We start from the raw sequence: 27171 nt of genomic DNA on the forward strand, positions 1-27171 counted from the left end.
GGCCTCCTTAAACATTCATAACACGTTTTGTATGATGTAAACAACAGCTGCCTTTCCAGTCAATTCTATATAGAGTATTCAGGGCATGATCAGAAAGGCCAGATTTACCATAGTTATTATATTTAATGTACTGTTTATGTTCCTTTTTTTCGGGTAGGAATTGTGCGTCCTGTTTCACTTATATGTAATGAATACGTATAATTATACCCTAAAATTAAAAATAAAAATAAACTAGATTACAATAAAACTGTAACCATTCCATACATTAAAGGAATATCAGATAAAATAAACAGAATACTACAGAAATACAACGCTAATGCCACCTTTAAACCCCCCCTGAAAAATTAAAGAACTTATTCAACTCATCCAAGGATCCACTTCCTCCGCTGGCCCACCCTGGAGTATGCTATATTTACAGCACTGGTAATTTGCCCTATATAGGTGAAACAGGATGCACAATCCCTATCCAAAAAAAAAAAAAAAAAAAAAAAAAATGGAACATAAACAGCACATTAAATATAACTGTGGTAAATCCGGCCTTTATGATCATACCTTGAATACTCTACATTGAATTGACTGAAAGTTGCCTGTTGTTTACATCACACCAAAATGTGGTATGAACATAAATTTAAGGAGGCCCATTGAAATTCTTATCAACCACCCTAATCTTAACAATAATGATGGTCTAAAAATTCCAAGAATATTTAAGGCACATATTCCACCCACATAACATTTTCGTCTAAGAGTTGATTATAAATAAGATTGTAAGCAATCCAGGATCTTAATTCTAATATAACAAACCCATGTTAAATTAGGACACCACTTTTGCTGTAATAAAACGATCTGTATGAATTTGTTCTCACAGTTGATGATGTTATAATATAACTTTCATGTAGTTTTTTTTTTTTTTTTCACTAGAAGTCAGGCCAGTAGAATAAAGGTTGATCAAATCATTGTCTCTTTGCATATAGTTTGAAATGTAATATCGCTTGTCTTTGTGTGTGTGCGTGCGTGCACGCTCTCCAGATGTTGACTTTAATATGAAGGTCAAAATGTCAGGAAATTAAAGTAATTAAATCTAACATGGTTGTAGCCCCATCATTTGTCTGAAATGAATAGAGAAAATATGAAGGAGTTGTTGCAAGAAGCAAAAATGAAGAGTAAGGAAATAAAAATTGTGAGTCTGGTGCCTTGGTATGATAGGATAGAGTTTGAGCATTTGCCGAGTCCATGAGAAGATTGTGCAGGAGGAATGGTGTGTGTATAGTTTATCGATGTATGGAATGAATTTGATGGATAAATGGACTTATATATGACTGTTGGACTACATTTAAATGGTTTTTCGGAGTTAAATGTTTGGAGAAAGTGTTGTTTAGTGAGAGTTTGAAAGTGCAGAGGCCAAAAATTATAGGGGGTATCAGTAAGACCTGGTTGACAGAAAATGATATACAGGCAAGCCTCACTTAACGTGATTAATTAATCCATCAATTAATTTGCGCTAAGCAAAATCGTGTTAAGCGAATGTAATAAAGAATAGGAATAATATTAATTCGTCCATCAGTTAGCATAAATTTTGAGGGAAAAAATACAGTATAAACTATATTAGAGGATAAAATCATCATGGTTAATAAAAATCAATTGCTTACATTTTTATTTAATGTCTAAACATTTGATTGAACTATTTTTTTACAAAAAAATTAATAAAGATGTTTGAATCGTGCTCGACTTTTTCATCTCATCATGCAATTTGTGATAGCTGGCGAACGCTTTATCAAGATTTCAGCGGACTTGGAAGCTTCATTCCATATCAGGATTAGCATCAAACAAAATTTCTTTAGCATGCTCAATGTGATTGAAAAGTAGCTCGAGTTCTTTTGCAGTTAGCTTCTTAATCGTAACATTCTCTTCTTGTTTGCACATCTTCTTCTTCATATGCACGCTGTTCTTCTAGTTGAAGGAGATCATGCTCGCTTAGCTGTTCTAAATGGGAATCGAACAAGTTTCTTACATCTTTATTATCCAGTTCATTAAATCCAAGTTCTTTTCCAACTGTGATGATTTCTTCAAAATATTAGATCTTGGATTTTGCGCACAATAAACTAATATAGGCTTGAGTTTAAAGTCGCCGTCTGCATTGCCTTCAAATAAGAGTGTAAGATGATCTTTAGATACTTTGTATACTCTGGTTGAGATGTTTCAGTTTTTAGCTAGGAAAGTTTTTGTTGGCATACGCTTCCAAAAGAGACCAATTTCATTCACGTTGAATATTTGCCGATCATCATAATCACCCTTCTGAATCATCCTTTGCCAATTCTTCACGAACTTGGCTGCAGAATCTTTATCAGCACTAGCAAATTCCCCAGTTATTCTTATGTTATGCAGTCCAGTTTGATTTTTAAAACTGTCAAACTATCCTAAATCCCGCAGTAAAGCTTTCACATTCCTTTTAAAAGGTAAAAATATAGAGTTTTTGCCTGAATATTCCCTCTACTAAGAGGTATTCTTTTTTGGTTATAATCCTCAATCCAGAATGATAGAAGACACTCTGTCTTGATCAGTAAATGGCTTCTATTTCAAGTGATCTGCATGCTTAAAGAAGCAGTAGCAACTTTTCCTTGTTCTTTGTATTCTTTGCTGTATAGACTTGCTGTATTCCAGGTCTCGCACAATCATTGTATTATTAGTGCCACTTTCATGTCTCTTAATGACTTCCAGCTTTTCTGCTTGTTGCAGATTGGTGACAAAAAATTTCGCATAATATAAAAAAAATCACATTAACTGATTAATCACTCACTTAAAGCAGGAAATGGTATATCATTTCACTCAATTGCGCTAACTTATTATCGCACATATTGAATTCACGTTAAGCGGGATTTTCCTGTAGTTACAGGGATATTATGTAAAGGGTATTGTATTTTCAGGGAAGATAGAGGGAATAGGACAGGAGGTAGGGTATTACTAATGATAGCTGAAGAATTTCAATCAACAAAATTAGAAGTTAACAAAGATTTTAAGTCTGGTGGAAATGGTTCATTTGAGGCTGTCTGGTGTGAGATAGAGCAAAATATATTGTTGGTTCACAAGAAGATGTAGATGTCATATATTAGCAGATTGAGTGCAAGTCAAACAATTATTATGGGAGACTAATTATGGGGGCATAGATTGGAGGGAGGAAAAAGGACATGGCAAGATGGAAGTGGAATTTATATAGTTGCTAAGAGATAAATACATGAAACAGCATGTCATAGAGGAGACAAGGGATTTGTGAATGTTGAATCTGATAATAGCATCAGAATGTATATATTCATAATCAAGATAGACACTCTGCCTCCAACTGGAGAGGCAGAGCTTCTATCTCAGAACAAGACTACCGTGCAGTCTTGTTCTGAGAGGTTGTCAAACATGTGAAATTCTCTGTGAAGAAAGGGTTTATGCTGAACTATAAACTTAGTAATTATGACAGACTTGGGTATCTTGGAACATTCTTTGTAGCTTCTCAAGCCATGGCACTGTTCCAAGATACCCAAGTCAGTAGTGCATGAGAAGTGGTCAGAGACTGTTTGAGAGAAGTATCAGACTGTATACCCAAGGTTAGGAGGAGAAACCAAGTGGAAATTAAGGAGATGAGTAGAGATATAAAGTAAGAGCTGCAAAAAAATAAAATACTGTGGAGGGACTATAAAGAAAAAGTGATCAGCATATTCATGAGCAGTACAAAGTGCAAGGAAGAAGGGTGATTAGTTTAGTAAGAAACGCAAATCAGATTATGAAAGAAAATTAGCCAAGCAGGGCCAAAGTAAAGCCAGAAGAGTTTTTTTCATTATGTAGCAAGTAAGATGGAAAATGACTATGGTAGTATGACTTTAAACAGTGCTCATGGTAGGAAGGTGTCAGAGGCAAAAGAAATAGTTGAGTTGCTGAGTGATCATTTTGCAAAGTTGTAGCATCCAGTTAGAAATTTTGCAGTTGTTGATGTGACAGAAACACATATCAACATTGAGGCAAATGAAGAGAAGGTGTTCAGCATATTGAAAAATATGAATATGAACACAGCAGTCAGCCCATGTACTACATGAATGTTCAAGAGAATTGGCATTGCCTCTGATGAAGTTGTTAAATCTAAGTCTCAGCTCAGGCTTTCCATTCCTCTTTCCATTCCAGGGGAATGGAAAGAGGATAAGATAGTTCCATTGCATAAAGGTGGCTACAAGACAGAGGTAGCAAACTACAGACCAATTAATATATCAGGAGTGGTTGTTCAAGTATTGAAAAAGTTGGTTAAAGGTCAAATCTAGCAGTGAGTAGATAGAGATGTGATACTTCTATAGTGTGCAGCATGGCTTTGTGAAGCGGTTAGGTCCTGTCTTAGTAATTTATTCATTTTATAATAAGATGATAGCAGAATTGAATAAAGGAAATGTCTGCACTGTGATACTGCTGGACTTTGCAAAGGCATTTGACAAAATACCACACGGAAAGCTATTACAAAAGTTGGAGCAAAGAGAAATGGATATGAAGTTAGTGGCATGGGTGGAGGGAGGGGAAGCTGACAGACAGACACCAGAGAGTAGTATATGGTGGATTGGAATCTAGGCGAATGATGGAGTACTAGAGCCACTACTCTTTAACACGTTCGCTGGCAACTACGAGTATACTCATAGTTGGTATATGAGCCTCAAAGGGTTTATGCTGTCAATTACTGACCTCCTATGCCAAGCGCGAGTTACCTGCGGTATAAGCATGTTAATTTGGACCCTCGGCTTGTGATTAAATCTGAGAGCATGTCTGGGGGCGTGGTAGAAGGAAAATAATTTCAGCAAAAGTATAGTATATTATAAGAGGTATTGTTGCGTAAACTATGTATTTATTAATGTAAATAAAACAATTTTTTGAAGTTTTTTCAACATATACATATATTTATATACGATATATCATCTGAGTCATCGCTAGCCGTCTGTAGGATTATAATCATGTTTGGAATCGGAACCAAATAATTCATTCCGTTCATCATCGCTCATATTAGCGTAAGCTTCTAATTCTTCATCAGTAAACTTTCTTTTATTGGCCATGGTGTAATTGAAGGTTTTTATTTAGATCATTTTAAATAATTGTAAGACTAGATGCAATAAACCTTGGTGCACTGAATGCTGAATGTCACCAACTCTGAACTCAAGTTACACAGTCACCAGCGCATGTAAGATAGGTGGGGGGGGATAATATGAGATTACTCGTAGTTGGCGTATGAAACAAAATTCTGTTTAATAAGCCAGCTACGAGATAACTCATATTGACCTTGTAGAAGTGAAGGTGCTTGTGTGCGGTAACAAACTATGCCCGAGGAGCGTGGCAACGAACGTGTTAATTTGTATATCAACAATATAGGGAAAGAGTTAAAAGGGGATATTCAATTGTTTGCTGATGATGCAAAACTGGGAAGAATAATAGTTGATAAAGGTGATGTAGATATCCTGCAGTATGATTTAAATAAATTGGAATTTGGGCAAAGAATAATGATTGTCAGTTTAATGTTGCAAAATGTAAGGTTATACACTTCGGGTTGAAAAGATTGTATACGGTGTATTATATTGATGGGACTGGATTGCTGGAAATTGATGAGGCTGTGGACAAGATTTGAAGTTCAGAGGGCATATTGCAAATGTTGGTAAAATGGCTAAAAGGATTACTTGGATGTGAAAAACACACAAATAAAGATGGGAAAGTTATCCCTCTTTATAAGGTTATGATTCGTCTGCATCTTGAATACTGTGCACAGATTCGGTCACCTAGGTGGTGACCAAAGGTGGTAGAGAAGATTCAGAGACAAACAACTAAGCTGGTGACAGGTGTGTGGAATGCTTCCTATTTATTTCATATTATGATACAAGGCTGTGAGCCCCTTTTACAGGGAGGTATGCCACCATCTCAATCCCTCACCCTTAATTTTATTTGGGCTCAGGACTGGCATAGCTGATGAATCAGGCCTATGGCTAGGTCTTAAGTATACCTGACTGTAATCCGTGTGTGTTCACCGAGCTGGTTTGCCTGTTCTGGGGGACAAAAAACCTGAGTTTCCGGGTGACCCTCCCCTCCCTACCTCCGTATGAGACCGGCTAACTCACCTTTTGTCAAAAGAGACCAGATAAAGGTTCTAGTCGTGGACGGGAATCAAACCCAGATCTTTGACCAAAGGGCTTAATCTATACTGACTGAGCTACGGAGGCTGTAATGCTCCCAATGAGCACAGGTCACAATGTGGGTTACAAAGTTTAATTGATAGGCATAAAATAAAAGAGGACATGATAGAAACTTTTGAGATATTAAAGGGGATTTTTAAAATTAATGCAAAGGAAAATTTTCACTATATACGACAAATAGTCAGACAACTAGGTACCATCCATGGCAGTTGTGTAAGAGTGTAATTAGTAGGGGTGTACAAACCATATTTTTTTGCATGGAGAGTGATGAATGAGTGGAATGGATTACCAGAATTAGTTCCGAGTTCCCTTACTGTAAATGAGTTTAAGGATAGGTATGATAGGTTTTGTGTGTATAATGGTCAGTTTGGATTTACCCACAATGAGTCTCTGGACTCTATGGAGATAATGTATAATAATAATAATAATAACAACAACATGTTATTTACTAATTGTTTTCTCTTTGTTACTATTCATTATTACTTTGAGTTCTGCTGTCACCTTTGTTGTCCTTGCACTAATAAATTACAAATTAACCAACCAAGCAGTCCAGTATACTTAGGGTGAAATATTCTATAAATGAAAAGGTTACTTTTTTCTATGCAGTCAGTATTTATTATTTTAATTAACAACTCAACAGCAATGAAGTTTAATTATATAAGTATCTCTCTAAAGTTATAGAATTTTAATGAGATCTTCAATACCAATTTTAAGATCATATTATTATATGGATCAGAGACATGGAACTCACCAAAAAGTAGGAAGCTAAATTAAATACTTTTCAAATAAAATGTCTGCATAAAATATTAAAAATATTTTGGCCTCAACGTATAACAAATGATTACTTATATAAGCTGACTGTGCAAAAAAGCATCATCGATGAAATTAAAAAATGTATATGGAAATGGATTGGACACATACTGAGAATGGACAGCAGAGAGATTCCTAGAGTGACTTTGGCATGCATCCCAGAAGGAAAACAGGAAAGAGAAAAGCCTAAATTAACTTGGCAAAGAATGACAGAAAAGGAAAGAAGATTGGCTGACTGGAAGAGCTGGAGAGAAGCCGAACTTGTGACTTAGGACAGAGGTATCTGAAAGAAACAGATCTTGGCCTTATGTGCCATGAGGCACAAAGAGGATAAGTAAGTTAGTAAGCTTTTTGTCTGTTATTAAATTACATACTAAAAGAAGGAAGTCTTGTCAGTCTCATAAGTTCTATGATCAGTTTCAAAATATTTTGCAATTAAAGAATCGTGAATTTTTAATATATATATATATATATAATATTCTTTCACTAAAAAATCTTATCTGTTCGTATAAGTATGGTATGTTAAATAAATTTCATTTTCTTAGTGATTTAACTAAAGCAACTACTGTATGGGAAGATATCTTGCTAGATCATCCAACTGACATTCTGGCTCTCAAGTTTGCTCATGACACCTATTTTTATCTTGGCTGGCAGCCACAGATGAGAGACTCAATTGCTAGAGTATTTCCATATTGGACAAATAAAATTCCTTTGTACAGGTAAACTGTTAAAACTGTATTAAAGCTCTTTCTAATACATTTGTAAATAATGTGAAATGATAATCTCCTTCAGATATATCTTTCTGTGTGTGTGTTCCGTTAAAATAAGGTTATTCATTTGGGTCCAGTCATGACTAGTAATCACCATGGTACTAATCAGTTCCTCCTGAGTTGCCTGCTTGCCAATTGGAAAACATTTCCATTAATACCTATGGCAATTTTATTTTTGTAAATTGTTTCTCTTCATGAAGCCATCCCTGTAAGTTGCAAAAGTCAGGAGTGAGTAAGACGATAAGTGACTTTTGCATGTAGGATGGTTGAACTATGAAATTCATTGTCTGACCAAGTGATGTGTGGGTTTAATGAATGGTATGATAGACTTTGTATTGTCTAAGATGGACCTCCCATGATGAGTCTTATGACTCCATGGAAGTGCAGAATAATAATAATTGACAATAATGAAATAGAAACATGAAAAAAAAAGTATTGAAGAAGAAGACTAAAAGGCTTCATTTTAACTATAAATTATATATTTAGTTTAATCCAAGTGTAAGCAAACAAAGTTTTGGCCTGAAGTATCTTCAGGACTGGGACAACTCGTGGTAAAGGTGGTATAAGTTCTCATCACTTGCCTCAGTATCTCCCATAATGCAAAGCCTATCTCCTTGTGGACATATATAATACTATGCATTAAGGGAACTGCCACTACCTACCCAGACCAGTTACTACCTTTATTGAGGTCTCATCAGTGGGAGCCAGATCCAATGGTGGTGGTGATACCAAGGTGGAAGTAATGGAGAAGTCATATGTACCTATAGAAGTTTCCAAAAGGTGTCATACCTTATTATTAAATTACTCTGGATTAGAGAAAGGTGGAAGTTTTTTCACTTGGTTAGATTATTAACTTGTATAGGTAAATATGACTTCTCCATTATTTCCACCTTGGTATCACCACCACCACCATCACTGGATCTGGCTCCCACTGATGAGACCTCAATAAAGATCGAAACCGGTCTAGGTAGGTAGTGGCCCTTCCCTTAATGCATAGTATGATACATGTCTACAAGGAGATGTGCTTTGCAATATGGAAGATACTGAAGCAAGTGATAAGAACTTATACTGCCTTTACCACAAGTTGCACAAGTCCTGAAGATGCTTCAGGCCCAAACTTTGCTTGCTTACACTTGTATAAAGGATTAAACTAAATATATAATTTATAGTCTAACCAAGTGGAAAAAACTTCCAGCTTCATTTTAACATTAAAACTGTGAACAGAAAGAATATTAAATATCCAGTATTACTTTGTAGCTAAATAAAGAAACAGCTTTTGAAACTTCAGTTTTGAAATTAACAGAACTTGTGAGAATATAACCTTCAGTGAGTTGCTGGAACAATAAATTTGCATTGTATTAGTGTTTCTGATTAAGGTCTGATCACTTTAGATGCTTTCTTTTTTCTTTAGTGCATGTGCTTAAATAATTATATTCTGTGATAACTTAATGCTTTATATATTTGTCTTTGTTAATTAAAAATATTTGTTTAGTTAGTCAAATGAGTTAATCAAAAGACAAAGAGTGATGAGTGCTTGGTCACCTTTACTGCAAGTTGTCTCAGTCCTGAAGATACTTCAGGTGAAAACTTCGTTTGCTTACACTCGGATAAAGGATTAAACTAAATTTATTATATTTCAAAAAGTGTGTTTTCGAAATTGTGAATTTCATTCGGATAAGTGAATCTGGATAAGTGGACTAAGCACTCATCACTCCTTGTCTTAGTATTTCCCATAATGCAAAGCACATCTTCTAGCAGACATGTATTATGCTATGCATTATGGGAGATACTAAGACAAGGAGTGATGAGGTCTTGGTCCACCTTTACTGCGAGTTTTCTCAGTCCTGAAGATACTTCACCTGAAGTATCTTCAGGACTGTAAGCACTTTATCCAAGTACTTACACTTGGATAAAGAATTAAACCAAATTTATTATAGTCTAACCAAGTGGAAAAAACTTCCAACTTTATGAAATCGTTCAACTAGAAGTATTTGCTTACTAAATGCTCAAGGTGAATGATACAATGAATAAAGAGTTATTCAGGATAGTTGATATTATGTGTCAATTGCCCATCTAGACCAATATTTTGACCTACCATAGCTGGTACTCTGTCTCTTGCGGTGCTTAAAAGTTTATGCAATGGAAGTTGAGCATTTAATAAAGCTTTGTTACAAAATCACTTAAGGAATTGACAATGTACATAAGAATATAAATTAAATTACACTTTAATAAATATTTCCGATATTTCGGCAACGTCACGTTGCCATCTTCAAAAAGAACTTACAAAAAGGCACTGCACATAGGCACTACAACACAGTAACTGAGAATGAAGTGATGAAGCTATTGTTCTCCTAAAAGCTCTGATGGTATCCCCCTAGCAGGCTATGTAGGTATTCTAGGCCGTTGGGCTGAAGGTCTGCTGCTGTAAGCCTCCCAAATTTGGGGCAGTCTCATACAACCAAATTTGTTGAGGTTTGGAGAGTTTCTTAGGGCTGAGGCTGATTCCATGAATAGTCTTTCAAATTTGAACTTGCTACGGTGTATTATTGAAGCTTTCTTCCACCGTATTCTGTGGCGTGTATTCAGAGCATGGTCTGCAAGACCACAGTGGCTATACTTGTGAAACCAGATGTAGTCCTTCTGTTCCGAAATTCTGATATTCGCTGTCCTGCCTGTTTGTCCAAAGTAAGACAGTTTACAGCTGCAAGGAACCTGGTATATACCAGATAGGTCTAGGGGAAGTGGTTGGTCTTTAGTGGAGCAGATAAGGGATGCCAATTTTCTGTATGGTCTGTTTTTTTAAGTCATGTTTTTTTAAGATTTTGGTAATTTTTTACAAGGTGCCTTGGATGTAGGGAATGGTGATGGATTTAGAGTAATCCTTGTTGTGAAGGAGGGGGGGGGGGGGGTTGTTGGTTTCAATATTTTTTGGATTTTTTTGGGGGGAGGGAATGGGACAGCCATTGGCTGAGAAAGTGTTGAGGATATGATTTAGTTCAGTGTTTAGGGCCTTGTCGTTAGAACAGATTAGTTTAGCCCTGTTGTGTAGTGTTTTCACCACTCCGTATTGTTGTGTGTGTGTGTGTGTGTGTGTGTGTGTGTGTGTGGGAGGGTGTAACTGTTGGTGTATGTACTTGCCTGTATGGTTGTGGTTCTCTATAAACTGAGAAAACCAACGTTCCATCAGGCTGGCAGGTGACTTGTGTGTCTAGGAAAGTTAGGCTGTTGTTTTCCTCCTCTTTTTCCAGAGTGAACAAACTAAATTGATTCTGGGGTACTGGTTGTGTAAGTGTTAAAAAGGAGAGGAGTGTAACGGAGCCATGTGGCCAAATAGCGAACACATCATCAACGTAGTGAAGCCATATGGTTGGTTTTTGTGGGGCAGAGGCTAAGGCTTTTTCTTCAAAGGTCTCCATAAAGAAATGTACGTTGTCAATTCCTTAAGTGATTTAGTAATGCATAACCAACGTATAAGCTTGTTTATGAGAAAGCTTTGTTAAGTTCGTTTTTGATGTCAATACCTTTTGTAGTTTCCTTTAAGCTTATCAAGTCTAAGAATTCTTCTTTTACATTTCCATCGTTTGTAACATAGCAAACAAATATAGCTAGCTGAGAGATATCTTGAATGTCTGTAGATTCATTCAGCTAAGCTGAAAGCAATGCAGCTTTTCAGATCACTCTGCTGTGAACATACAATTGTAGAACTAATTTCATTTCTCAGCAGTGCGATGGGAGATAGAAATTTATTCTATTGCCTGTTTAAATTTTGAGTTTTCTGGAGTGAGAATTGCAATCACATCACTAATATTGTTTTTTACAAATTTTCCATGACTGTGAGATAGTTTACTTCAAACAATATTGATCGAAATAAACTACCTTACAGTCATGGAAGGTAGCTTACTTTGAGCATTATTCCAAGCTATAACAAAACTAGCTTCAGTAGTCAAATCCCTTTGCTTACAGAGGGAAAATAGGCTATTTTGTTGAGTGACTAAATTATATTTAAAACGTTTTTTCTTGTTTTTTTTGCAGTTCTGATTCAGGAGGAAATTCAGATGCAAACTTTTTATGATTACATTCATGGTGGTGGTTTAAATTACTGGCTTTAAAGTGGCTGATGGTTGTATGACAGATAAGACACAGAGCCTTTCCACCCTTAACAGTAAAAGCAAAATCGTCCTCTCATTGTTAGTTAAACCCTCTCTTTTCTTGTTTATATTTCTGTTTTATACTCTTCTGAGTCATTTTAAACAAGGGTTTTATAACTTTCACTAAAATCACTTATCTAAAAAGTACTTATCTACACTACTATGCTAGTAGTGTAGATAAGTACACCACAAGCACGTAACTTGTGCATACTGCATGAAGAGTGATGATGATGATGCAGAGTCCAGGAAACGAAGGCAGTTGGTAATGCAGCGAACATAGTAGTCACTTTTGGAACTAATTTAGCGAGAACGACACAGGCCATCAAATGTCGAAACACTTTTTTACCAACCAAATATGATAATAAAATCCACATTAACAACCCTTTTGACCAGTACCATTTAAAAGCTAAAAATTTAAAACTTTAAAATATCTGTTTTTTTTACTTATCTTTAAAGCATTTATGAAATAAAATATTCTAATATTGGTACATACCTTACCTATACTACTATAGAGATTATTAATATAAAAGTTTTGGAAAAATTGTAATGAAAACCAATATTGTCTCGGGAGCCGCATGCGGCTCGCAAGCCACAGTTTGCCCACCATTGTTATATACTTATGCTTACATCCCAATCACTTGCTTTTGTGTTTTGTATGTACATATTACAATTCATGAATGCAATTGCGTTGCATTTCAGATTATGTCTGTGACAAACACAAAAATATTAGAGCCCATTATATGAATACTTAGAGTAGAGGACCAAGTATTGAGCCCTGTTGTACACCACTGGTCACTTGCCTTCCTCTGGACCCTGCTCCTCCATAAACCACTCTTTAATATCTGTCCATCAGCCACCCTCTAATTCCAAATCTCCAGATTTATATCCATCTCCATTTACTCCAATATATGCAACAGAAGTGTATGTGGAATCTTGTCAGATGCCTTTGCAATGTCTTGCAATATCACTAAGTAGTCCTTCATTTTAGAAATTATGGACTTTACAACTGTGTTATAAATAACTCTTTTAATTTCCCGATGTTTCGACCTTCATATTAAGGACATCATCTGGAGTATATACAAGGACAAGCTGAGTTACATTTCACACAGTAAGCTAAAGAAACAATGATTTGATCACTGGTTATTCTACTGGCATGACCTCTAGTGGAAAAAAAAAAAATACAGAAAAAATTACAAATTAATTAATTGTTTAGACTACATCAAAGCTAAATTCTATTTAATTTAGTTGTTTACTAGAAACCAACACATACTGGCCAATATATACACAAACTCGTACCACCACCCACACCATAAACTAGGTGTCATTAATACTCTAAAAAATCTGCTTTAAAGATCTACTCCAATGAACATGCACTGAATGATGAATTTAAAGTTATCAGCAATACTTTTCTAAAAAATGGTTACAGCCAAAACACTATTAACAAAATTCTCTACAAGACTTCAATAAAAAACAAAGATAAACCAGACTACAATAAAACTATAACCATTCCTTACATTAAAGGGACATCAGATAAAATAAACAGAATACTATAAAAATACAACCTCAAAGTCATCTTTAAACCTCCTGCAAAATTAAAAAGCTTACTCAACTCATCCAAAGACCCACTCCCTCCACTGGCCCACCCTGAACAATAGATATTCCATATCTATTGCACCTGTAATATACCATATATAGGGGAAACAGGATACACAATTACTATCAGACAAAAGGAACATAAACGACACATTAAATATAATAACTATCGTGAAGCTGGCCTTTCTGATCATGCCCTGAACACTTTACATAGAATTGACTGGAAATGCATCAGTTGTTTACATCACACCAAAACATGGTATGAACGCAAATTTAAGGAAGCCTGTGAGATTCTTATCAACCACCCCAATCTGAACAATAATGATGATCTAAAAATCCCAAGCATATGGAAGGCACATATTCTACCCACTGAACTTTTCTCTCTAACAGTTAACATAACTGTTAGAGAGAAATACTGTAAACAGGACTGTAGATAATCCAGAATTCTAAATCTAAAATAAAAATTGTAATGTTAAAAATAGGACATCATTGTTACTGGTAAGAAAACTATCTCTAAAAAAGAATGTTTTTCTCATGTTATCTTAAATAGAATTTAGCTTTGATGTAGTTTCTAAATAATTAATTTGTCATTTTATCTGCATTTTTCTTCTTTTTTTTTCACTAGAGGTCATGCCAGTAGAATAACCGGTGATCAAATCATTGTTTCTTTAGCTTACTGTGTGAAATGTAACTCAGCTTGTCCTTATATATTTATATATACTCCAGATGATGACCTTAATATGAAGGTCGAAACTTCAAGAAATTAAAATAGTTATTTATAACATGGTTGTAAAGTCCATAATTTCTAAAATGAATGCTGATCACTGTGCAACACTAAAAGAAAGGATCACTATGTAGTCATTTCCTCTATCTAACTCCATTGTCACTTTATTATAAAATGTAAACATATTACTGAGGCAAGACCTACCCTTTGCAAAACAATGGTGTCCCTTATAGCGTATCATATTCCTATCCACCCAGTCTTGAATTCTGTCTTTCGCCAATTTTTCTAATACCTTAACTACCAATCCTGAGATACTGATTGGCCTGTAATTTGCAGTGGAACTATTTTGCACTCTTTCCACTCTTGGCATTTTCTCAGTACTGAAGCTTAAATTGAACAGCTTGGTTAGAGGAGCTGATAATTTCCTTGTAATACATGGGCCTACATGTAATACATAGTGTTTACATTGAGGTTTTGCAATATTTTAATCATCTCTATTTCTTAACTCTGTTCTTCCATTAGTCAATGTCGCATCTGGCATTGCAATGTTATCACCCGAATGGTATACCCTGCAAAATGATCACTCGGTAATTCAGCTATTTGGGTTGGTTATATTGCCTCCCTACTATCAGCACTTTTTAAAGTCATCATACATAGTCATTCCTCTCTTTTACTTGCTACATAGCAAAAGAACTGTTTTGGATTTCTTTTGGCCTTCCTTACCATACAGGTCACCCTTCTTGCCTGTGCCATATACTGCTCATGTGCAATGTTGATCACCTTTTTCTTTATGTTCCTCTACAACTTTTTCTTTGTCTTTAACTCTTGCTTACTGATGCTATTCATCCATCTAACTTCTACCTGATTTATCCATCAGATGCTGGGTATAATTTTGATATTGCTTTCTTCCAATACCCCTTGACCGCTTCTCATTCACCACCAATGTCCCCCTCCTCCAAATTCTTATGCTGTGGTATTGTTGAAAGCTGACTCCTCAGCTTGTCATAATCACCTACTTTGTAATTCTACATATATTCCTTCTCAACAGAAAATTTTGCACATCTGGCAATCTCCCAAGTCAAGACTACATGATCACTTTCTCTAAGTGGAGCTAGCATAAACTAGATTGGCTACTGTTATGCAGTTCATGATGACTCCATGGAGACATCAGTTTCTCTGATTCTGTGATCACATTCAGCACTCGCAAACCTTGGATTCCTTCCATTACATGCTGCCTTAGGAAATTATCTCTCAGCAGCTAGATAAATTCCATTTCCTTCCCTGCCTGTGACTATTCCTCTTTTTAGTCATGTCCCCATAGTTTAAAATCTCTAATACTCATCCTCTCTGTACTCATCATGCTAATTTTGGCATTAGTCAGTGAAATCTCACCAAAAGTTGTAGGCATTAGTGAAACTTGGCTGTCAGCAGAAGATGTGGTCACTGGAATTGAATGTGATGGGTACAGTATTTTCAGGGAGGATAGAGAAGATAGAACAGGAGGAGGAGTACTGTTGATGATAGCTGATGTGTTGCAGCCAAAGAAAGTAGTATATCATGATGATAGACATGTGAATGAGAGTTCATTTGAGGCAGTCTGGTGCGAAATAGTGACCAATGCAACCAAATATACAGTTGGATGCTGCTATAGGCCAGGGAGTACAGGGGGAGATATTGAATTCATGCATCAGCAACTTAGTGCAATGAGTGAAGGCTTAGTGATTATTATGGGGGATTTTAATTATGGTGATATCAATTGGAAGGAGGAAATATCACGTAGCAAAAAGGAAATGGAGTTCATACATCTGCTACGAGATAATTACTTGAAACAGCACGTAACTGAAGGGACACGTGGTGTGAGAGTGTTGGACCTGGTTATTGGTTCAGAGGTTATATGCATAAGTAAGGTGACCTCGTTACCTCCAGTTGGTGAAAGCGATCATGTGGTATTGACTTGGAAGGTTGCAAAATCTGTGGATTTTTCTATTAAGAAGGGGTATGTACGAAACTACAGGTTAGGCAATTATAACAAGCTTCGGAGTGAGCTTGCAGCCATCCCATGGCAGAACATATTGCAAGGGAAAGATGTTAGCAGTGCTTGGGATAAAATCAGTGGGTATCTGAGGAAAGCAATATCAGATTGTGTCCCCATGGTTAGGAGGTCAAACAAGGCAGGCATTAGATGGATGAGCAGTAGTATCAAGCTTGAACTGCAAAAAAAGAAAATGTTATGGAGAATTTACAAGGAGAAAGGCGATCAGGACACCCATGAGCAGTACAAGGCTCAAGCTAGGAAAGTTACCAGCATAGTAAGAAAAGCTAAATCAGATTATGAGAAGACCTTAGCCAAAGAGATCAAGGGTAATCCCAAAGAGTTCTTCCGCTATGTGGCAAGTAAGAGGAAGAATGACTTCGGAAGGATAACCTTAGTGGGTGCTGATGGTATTGAGGTGACAAAATCAGATGTAATAGTCGAGTTACTGAGTGATCACTTCTCAAAAGTCTATCACCCAAGTGAGGATATCTCTATACCTATAGCAATACCTAATGTGAGAATTGAAGCTAAAGAATCAGAGGTATTAAATATATTGCGAAACTTAAATGCAAACACTGTGGTAGGCTTAGATGGAATATCAGCTCGGGTGTTGCGTGAATGTGCAAATGAATTGTCAACCCCTCTTACCTGGATATTTAATTTAAGTTTGAACTCTGGTATGGTCCCTAGGGAGTGGAAGTTAGGCAAAGTGGTTCCTTTGCATAAGGGTGGCTCTAAAACTGCAGTATTGAATTACAGACCAATCACCATCTCAGGAGTAGTGGTAAAAGTATTGGAAAAGTTGGTTAAAGACAAAATTCAAGAATGGGTGGATCAGGATATGATACTCTATAGAGGCCAACATGGTTTTGTTAAAGGTAGATCCTGCCTTAGCAATCTATTAACTATCCATAATAGAATAACATCAGAGTTGGACAAAGGAACTGGCTACACAGTGGTACTTCTGGATTTTGCTAAGGCTTTTGACAGGATACCCCATAGAACACTGTTATGCAAATTGGAGCAGATGGGAATGGATATTAAATTGGTGATATGGATAGGAGAATGGCTCAGGGAGAGATACCATAAGGTGGTGTATGGAGGAGCCGAGTCCAGAATGAGGCAGGTGACCAGTGGTGTACCTCAGGGCTCTGTGCTTGGGCCAATGTTGTTTAATTTGTATATAAATGATATAGGAAACGGCTTAAAGGGAGATATTCAGTTGTTTGCTGATGATGCAAAGTTGTGTAGTGCAATAAAAAATCAAGCTGATGTTGAAAGTTTGCAGGAGGATTTAAATAAGCTGGTAAAATGGCAAAAGAAAATGGATGTCAGTTCAATGTGGAAAAGTGTAAAGTCTTGCATTTTGGGATTAAAAGATTACCAGCTGTGTACTACATAGATGGAAAGGTACTCCAAGAGATTGATGAGGCTAGGGACTTAGGGGTATTGGTAGATAAGGAGATGAAGTTCAGAGGACACATTGCTAAGGTGTCCAAGATTGCACATAGGATTACTTGGTTGTTGAGGAACACACTGACATCCAGAGATAAAGAGGTTATTATTCCCCTTTATAAAGCATTGATACTTCCACATTTGGATTACTGTGCTCAGGTCTGGTCACCTGGATTCCTTGGAGATGAGGAGGCTGTGGAGAGGGTTCAGAGAAGCGTGACCAAGTTGGTGAGTGATATAAAAAATGCTCCCTACATTGATAGATTGAGAGCTTGTGGATTGCAGAGATTGGCTGATAGGCAAAGAAGAGGGGATATGATAGAAACATTCAAATTACTAAAAGGTTTTTATAGGATTGATGCAGGGGAAATGTTTCAGCTGTGTGATAGTGATGGAAGAACAAGAGGTCATCTCTGGAAATTAAAGAAGAGTGTGGTTAACAAAGGTGTCAGAACAAGGTTTTTTGCCTGGAGGGTGGTGAATGAGTGGAATTCATTGCCTGACTTTGTTGTGAGCTCTTCATCTGTAAATGAATTCAAGAAGAGATATGACAGATATTGTTTTGCTAGTTCGGGTCTCCCGCGATGAGTCTACTGACTCCATGGAGATACCCGTAATAATAATAATAATAATTTGCCAGTGCATGTTATCTACATTCTGCCTTATTTATATCTCTCACCCAGATTATAGCAGCAACCAACTACATATTTCTTTCTGTTGGTCTGTATCTCACAACAGATAGCATCAAATTAACTCCCCTTTGAATCCCTGTTCCCTTGATGAAACCTCTGTTATCTTTAACTGCAGTTTCCCTGCTGTCATTAGCAAAACTTCCCCTCCCCTTCCTCCTAACCCTGTTCTATCTTCTCTAGAGACATCATATTCCTTGCATTCTGTTCTTATGACAATATCATCCTCAGTCAAAAAGTCTCACTAATGCCTATAACGTTTGGTCAATTGAGGTAACTGATGTCAAAAATTCCTCATGCTTATTTCAAATTTTCTGGCATTAGTATACATAAACTGCAATACTCCCCTCATCCCACAACCTTCCTTACACCTTGTGTTGCTTAGTCCACTAAAGATAAGAACTTGGGGTGCTACATTTAGTATCATATGATCCTCTCTCACTTACTAACCTCTAGGTTGTTTGGACCATTGCTCACCTGCGCACGTGCATACACACACACATCCTCCCAAACATTCTAGTTTCCCAAACTCTCAGTGAACAACACTTCATCAGGGCTGTTCACCCCAAATCAAATGTAAGCCATTTGATTTGGGGTGAACCTTATATAAATCATTCCTTCCTACAAACTCCACACCATTTTTCTTGCACATTCTGTGCACTGATTCATTTGCAGTCTCTTGCAATTGCAATCTCTCCATCTCATCTTGCCTCTATTATACTATGGCAACAGATTAATAACTTTTACTTTCTCACTCTCCTTGATCACACCCTCCTCAACCAGCCCTCTTATCAATGAATCACCATACAAATTCCGATCCTTATCCTCACTCTTTCATACTGTTTTCTCTCCACTTTCTTTTGCTTCAAATTCCATTCAATCTCACATTTTGTTCTGCAAAGAACTCCACCGAAGTTCACTGTCTGGTCATTTGTACAGCTACTCATATTGCTTATAACACTAACCATGCCAATTGCTTTATCAGTCATTTTGTATTTCATCTCACTGCTATGTCCCCATAGTTTAAAATCTATGGGGACATAGTAGTTACTTCCTACTCTCTTCACACTGCTTACGTTTACTCACAAAACACTTACAACAAACACATTCTCCTTCTTCCATAAATCTCTCATTCTGCAATGGACATACATTTCACATATGCTGTAGCAAACATAGTCATGCATGTTAAAATCGCCCACCATTTTGTGCATCGGCACGTTGATGCATAATTGATGCACAGCATACAATAAAACAAAAAAAAAATAAAGCCTTTGAAAATTACAAAATTAAGCACATTATCCTTAGTTAATCAAAAACACTCATGAATATAATAATGCATGAAGAATGAGTTAATTACACTAAATGCTTTCACAAAGAACATTTCTTTTGGCACTGATCACCATGTGTAGTACCTTTTACCCTCTTGCAGCAGTATGTCTTTCTCATAGGCATTCTGTTTCTGCAGTTATGTGCCATATTTGTAGGTATGTTTCATGGGCATTGTTTTGCTATACTGGTTACCATCTATCTTCTCTTCCAGTGTCCTTCGGAGTAATTTTTAGTTATCATTGCCATTCTGTTGAGAGCTATTGTGATATCTGAACTTAATTATTCAAGACATGCTATTAAAAGGTGATACTTTATATGAATTTGAGTTTCAAAAGCAATAGAGTATTTATGAAACTCTGATCCAATTTTGACTTACCTACCCTATATAATTCTGTTTTTCCTTACTTTGACACAAAAATGGTCCAAAAGTGAAACATTTTGAACTTTTCTTTGGAGTTTCTGAATACTACCAGATTTAATTAAATTTTATTTAACAACATGAAATAAGTATTAACTTGAATCATTTTGCTACAAAAAAAAAAAAATGATCCATTAAAACCAAAATTAAATCTGAAATGAAACTAGTTCAAAATGATCTATTAAGCCCAATATTAAACTACTTTGTAGATGCTGAACATCCCCTTGAGGGTATATATCAGGTAATTGATTATTCATGTTTCCATCCTAAATAGAAAATTTATTAAATTCCATCCAGCTCAGAACAGAGCTGTTGCAGTATATAATTTGGATATGTCTGTGCATCTTTTTCTCTGTAGAAGGTCTGATTAAAAAGATGATCTTGACAGATTTTTGTAAGTATTATAAACATAGAATTTCACTTGACTCTGTCCAGCCAGAGTCCTGGAATAATATGCATGTGGAACGATGGACAAAATAAACTTAGTTGATTGTTTATGCATTTTGTGAAATGCACATAAAAACATTACCATAAGGCCAGGGCTCCAGAAATCCACTAACCAATTCGCCACATGCATATTATTAAAGACAAGTGGCGAGTGATTTCCAGCCTCATTCTTAAATTCATTAAAAATGTGTGTGTGTAATAACTATTATTATTATTTTTTGTTTGTTTTTTTGCATTATTTATACTTTTTTTATTTTAAAACATTGGGGTGCTTAAGGGTCAAAGCTGTATAACTGAGAGGATACCTCCACATAGCCTTTAAAGGAATGCGGAGAACCGACCAGGGCTTCTGACATAATGTCCAATCCTCACCTTCTCGTGGTGCACCCTGTTGGGTATCTACTTGGATACCGAACGAATGAGGATGGGCTGGCAATTTGGGATTTAGCCGACCAAATTGTATTCTTATTGGTTAAACCAAAATAAAAATGATGGTATGACATGACAAAATTTCATGCCGGCTGGGGCGTCGCCCAGTTAAACAAGGCCCCCGTTGTTTTCGCCAGGGAACCAGGGCGAACAGCGAAAAGTCAGCTACTGGAACAAATCTGAAAACAAACCCCAACTCAACATCACCAGAGTTAAAGATCGATACTATCAACATAAGAAACCTGAATGGCAAAGAAATGGAGCTGGCTGATGAATTAGATAAGTACCAGATCGACATAATAGGAGTGACTGAAACAAAAAAGACAAAAACGGGTGAAATCTTTCTGAGCAATAAATACAAAATGTTATATTCAGGCAATGACAATCAAGGAAAAGAAGGAGTAGCCATAGCATTCAACACAAAATATGAGGCTAATCTTCTTGAATGGCAGTCAGTCTCAAGTAGAGTAATGTGGGCAAATATGAGAATGGCGAACTAGACAATGAGACTTATTTGTGCCTATGGTCCCACAGAAGGTTCTGCTAAGGTAGAAGTGGAGGAATTTTTTGAGGCATTAGAAAAAGCATCTGACACAATGAAAAATGAAAAGTTGGTCCTTGTTCTTGTGTAGAGGCTTAAGTGCTGTGAGGACATTATGTTGGAGGTTTAATGGACAAGAATTCTAATCATCCATGGAGAAGAGTTAGCACGCAAATCCAAGCAATATGGTAAGTCAAAACTACGACTATCTAGACAACTAAATAGGCTGGCCTTTTTAAAAAGATGTCGGGATACAAGAGATACCGAAATGTGTTAAAATGAAGATCAATTTCCATTCCAAAAAAGCACTCCGGATATACAAACGTGCCAGCTTAGCATTACTACGCGAGCAAATCGCCTCTACTCGTGCCACCCTCGCAGTGACGAACGCCGCCATTGGCTCCTTACATGCGGAGCTCTCCACTGTTCTTAACCCTAAACTTTGGTCGATTCTCTCTGACATTTCGGAAACTTCCGCACAGAAAGAATTTCAGAAAATAAAAAACAAACACGTCAAGAAATACAACAACCTGGTTAAAGACAAACCACAACCACAAATTCAACCGCTCCAGACAGTAATAAACCTCTCGTCCAAAAGGCTCAACGATGATGCCGTCAGCGCCCTTTGCCTCGGCCGTAATTTTGCCGTCGCCCCGAAAGAAGTGTCGGTGCTCGATGTAATGGTTAATGTTGAATGGGGGATCGGTCGCCAACAACATCAGACTCGACGTAGCCAACATGCTTGTTCACTCTTCGCCTGCAAAAAGTAACTTATCTTATTCCCAACGCATGGCTCTCCAGAAACTACGCAAAGAAAAAAGTATCGTCATCACCAGAGTGGATAAAGGTAATGCCACAGTTGTCCTTAATACCAGCGAATACAATCATAAAATGAACATTATCCTCCGCGATCGCGCTGCCTACATCCCGCTAGAACACGACCCCACAAAAACGCAAGTTAAGAAATTAAAAATCTTACTTAAAAAAGTAACCTCCTGGCCCCCCGACGTCACGAAAAAACTTAAACCTTTCCGCTCCCATCCCCCCCGAATATGCGGTTTACCAAAAATCCACAAACCTAATTCCCCACTCAGGCCTATAGTAGATGCCACCAATGCACCTTGTTACAGACTGTCTAAACAGCTAGCCAACTCTCTGTCCCCCCTCACTGGAAATTCAGCTTCTTATATAAAAAACTCGACCCACTTTAAAGCCCTCACAGAAAATTTAACCTTGAATAATACAGACATATTAGTAAGCTTTGATATCTCCTCCTTGTTTACCAATATTCCCTTAACTGACACTTTATCTCTCTTAGAAAACGTTTTTCCCTCTGACATCTTAGATCTCTTTTCCTTTGCCATCAACTCTGGGTATTTCGCTTGGAATAACAAAATCTACAAGCAGATAGAGGGAACTGCCATGGGCTCCCCCCTCTCACCCCCCTTGCCAATTTCTATATGGAAGATTTCAAAAAACGAGCCATAGACTCAGCCCCACTCAAACCGTCTATCTGGCTTAGATATGTAGATGATGTGTTCTCTATTTGGCCTCATGGCCCACACACGTTAGACTCCTTCCTTGGTCATCTCAATAGCCTACATCCAAGAATCCAGTTTACTATGGAAAAGGAAAAGAACAATTGTTTACCCTTCCTAGACACCTTAGTCACGCGCCTGCCTAATGATACACTTGCCTTCACTGTATACAGAAAACCCACACACACAGGCAGATACATTCACAAACTTTCCCACCACCACCCCTCACAACAATATGGCATCATTAAAACCCTTACCAAGAGAGCCCACAATCTTTGTTCCAGTGGAACCGCCCTCACTACTGAGCTTAACCACATACACAGAACTTTCCTCTCCAATGGCTACAGCGAACACAGCATCAAAAAAAAAATAATAAATTCCTCCCCCATTCCCCGTCCCTCTCTTCAACAAGAATTCAAAAATGCCATCACCATACCCTACATCCGTGGCACTTCGGAAAAAATAGCCAAGATACTAAAAAAGTATAACCTACACACAGCGTATAAGCCCTACCGTAAACTAGCTACCCTTATCCGTTCTACGAAAGATCAGCTCCCTCCTCTCTCTCTCTGCCTGGAGTTTACAAAGTACCCTGTTCCTGTAAGCTTGCTTACTTTGGACAGACAGGCAGATCAGCATCCATCCGCCTGGAGGAACACAAGTCGTACATCGTTAAACACAACTATGGCCATTCAGGCTTGGCTGACCATGTTTTGGACACCACCCACAGAGTATCATGGAAGAAAACCACCATGCTCCACCACAGCAAATTCAAGAAAGAGAGACTTTTCTTAGAAGCAGCAGCAGCAGCTCTCAGAAACCAACCAAATCTTAACAAATACGGTTGCATTAAGCTTCCGAAGATTTGGGAAACAGTCATCACCAGAGGTTCCACCTTACATTCCAGGCCACCTACTACTGCCCTTAGAGGGCGCTCCACCTAGATAGGACTTTATTGTCACCCACGTGGTTGGGCTTAGTATTGTAAGTTTTTGTGTGCATTTTACATTAATTGTCTTTGTAATCCCCGTAGATGTCCTAGTGACTAGGACGAAATATAGGAAGTATTAAATTCTATTTTAATTCTTTTTGAGTGTTGTAAAAAATCCATTAAACCTCCAACATAATAATAATAAAGAAAAGTTGGTCCTTGTTGTGGATCTAAATAGCAGAGTAGGAAATGATTGTGAGACATACAAAAATATTTTGGGAAAATTTGGAGAAAAGAGCAAAGCTAATAATAATGGCAAATATCTGTTGGATTTCTGCTCAGGACATGGACTGGTTATTACTAACACCATGTTCTAACATAAAAATGTGCACAAATTCACATGGAGAAAAGAGGCAAGGAATAGGAAAAGTCTCATTGACTATGTTATTGTTGATAGTGATGTTTTCTCCCTGGTGCAGGACACCAGAGTGTACAGAGGATTTGAAATTGGAAGCGATCACTATTTAGTCTTGAGCAGGATAAAATTGAATTTCATATTGAAAAGAATAATATGTAAGAAAGTTTTAAAGCGAATAAAAGTTGAGCAGCTCTCAGATGTGAACTGTAGACTAAAATACACAAAGATTATTGAAGAAAAAATGAAAGAGTTTGAGTACAGGAATCAAACCTTGGAGATTCAGTGGCAAACTCTGAAGAAAACATTGATTGATTCTGTCTGAGAGGCATGTGATAAGGTTATCTGCAGGGATAAAAAAATCAGAACTCCCTGCTGGACACAGGAAGTTAAAGAGGCAGTAAAGGAAAAGAAGAAAGCATATCAAAAGTTCCTGTCAAATAAGTCAGCTTGTGCTCTTAGAGAATACAGAGACAAATGCAAGAATGCTAAAGACTGTGTAAAACTAGCTAAACAAAAGTCATGGGAGGACTTTGGCAAGAAAATAGAAAATAAATATCAAGAAGGTGGCAAAACATTCTGGAGGTTGATGAAGAAGCTTAGGAATGGAGAAAAGAGTGCTGTAAAAGGAGATAGAGATGATAAAGGTGACATGGAAGGTGATATAGCTGTTGTAATAGATATGGTATGAAGGTCAGCAATAAAAAGACAAAGACAATGAAAATATGCAGAATCATTGAAAATGTCAACTGTGTTGTGAATGGAGAACCTGTGGAACAAGTGAAACATTTCAACTACTTAGGCACGATTTTTACTGAAGATGATAAACTAAATATAGAAATACATTTTTGGAAATTATGGAGACAACTACCATGTTTGAATAAAAACTTTAGTTTACTATTACTAAAATTTTACAATTCGACGTTTCGACCTTTATGTCAAGGTCATCTTCTGGAGCGTACAAATATACACAAGAAACAAGCTATACTACAATCATACTGGTTCGTTAAAGACACTGACTAACCGCTATCACAATTGTTGGCCTGACCTCTGGTGAAAAAAAAAAAAAAAAAAGTCGAAGGGGCACATTTTGTTTGAGACCAATAGTGGAAGGAATAGACAGTCCCAATTACCACCTAGCCAAGAAATTAGCGGCAACACTCAAGGATTTGGTAGGTCATTCCCCCTCCTACGTAAAAAAACACACAACACTTTATAAACATAATCAAAAACATAACACTCGACAAAGACGACTTATTAGTCAGTTTTGACGTTTCTGCCCTTTTCACTAATGTCCCCATCAATGACACAATTCTCTTACTACAGAACAAATTTCCACCCGACATTACGGCCCTCTTTGCCCACGTACTAAAGTCCGGTTACTTCATGTGGCAAAACAAATTCTACCTACAAAAGGAAGTTACGGTCTTGGGCTCACCATTATCCCCCCCCAATCGTGAACTTCTACATGGAAACCTTTGAGCAAAGGGCTCTTGATTCTGCCACGCTTCAACCGACAATCTGGCTCAGATACATTGACGACATGTTCGCGATCTGGCCGCACGGTCGACAAACGCTAAACACATTCCTCAGCCACCTAAACAAACAACAGGAACGCATACAATTTACGATCAAAATCGAAAACCAAAATTCGCTCCCGTTTCTAGACACACTAGTTACACATCTTCCTTCAGGCAATCTATCCTTCACGGTCTACCGAAAACCGACACACACGGGCCAATACATACATGCGAATTCATATCACCACCCAGCACAAAAATATGGAGTCATAAACACCCTTAAAAACAGAGCCACAACTCTTTGCTCTAACCAGCAAGCCCTGAAACAAGAACTAAAAATCATTAGTGACACATTCATAAAAAATGGCTATAACAAAAATACTGTCAATAAAATACTCTATAAAACCACAACAAAAACGAATCTAGATTACAGTAAAACCATAGCCATCCCATACATTAAAGGGTTATCAGAAAAAATCAACAGAATCCTACAACTTTATAACCTCGATGCCACCTTTAAACCACCCACTAAACTTAAAACCATATTCAGCTCCTCTAAGGATCCTCTCCTCCCATTAGCACATCCTGGAGTCTATTGCATCCGCTGCACCTGTAACTTACCGTACATTGGTGAAACAGGACGGACAATCCCTATACGCAAGAAAGAACACATTAGACACAATTAAATATAACCATTATGGTGAAGCAGGCCTCTCAGACCATGCACTCAACACCTTACACCAAATCAACTGGAAAAGCACCTGCTCCTTACACCGCACAAAAACATGGTACGAAAGAAAATTTAAAGAATCTTGCGAAATCCTGATAAACCACCCAAATATCAACAATAAAGATGGTATGAAAATTCCAAGGATCTGGATGGCACACATTCAGCCAACCTAATTTGAAAGATTCAACATAAGTCAGGACTCTAGCCAATCTGCTATTATTAGAAACCATTCCACTCCAACTGGCTGGAATGATGTTAATATATGTATATAGTAGACAACACAAATAATAGGACTCTAGCGTTGATGTATAATTTTTTTTTTTTTTTTTTTCACCAGAGGTCAAGCCAACAATTGTGGTAGCGGTTAGTCAGTGTCTTTAACGAACCAGTATGATTGTAGTATAGCTTGTTTCTTGTGTATATTTGTACGCTCCAGAAGATGACCTTGACATAAA

The 27171-nt window shown here is 37.1% G+C and overlaps 1 protein-coding gene across 1 annotated transcript in view; it reads left to right on the plus strand.

Moving 5' to 3' along the window:
- Positions 1-27171, plus strand: part of LOC150110549 (tetratricopeptide repeat protein 38-like) — a 193740-nt gene that overhangs the window by 73592 nt on the left and 92977 nt on the right. Inside the window, exon 6 of the mRNA XM_090401169.1 lies at positions 7550-7723. Coding sequence (XP_090257295.1) covers positions 7550-7723 — 174 coding nt within the window. The remainder of the gene's footprint in view (positions 1-7549; positions 7724-27171) is intronic.

This window comes from Typopeltis vanoorti, chromosome 1, assembly GCF_054136105.1.
Source record: "Typopeltis vanoorti isolate ZY-2024b chromosome 1, IOZ_Tvanoo_1.0, whole genome shotgun sequence".
Taxonomy (NCBI): domain Eukaryota; kingdom Metazoa; phylum Arthropoda; class Arachnida; order Uropygi; family Thelyphonidae; genus Typopeltis; species Typopeltis vanoorti.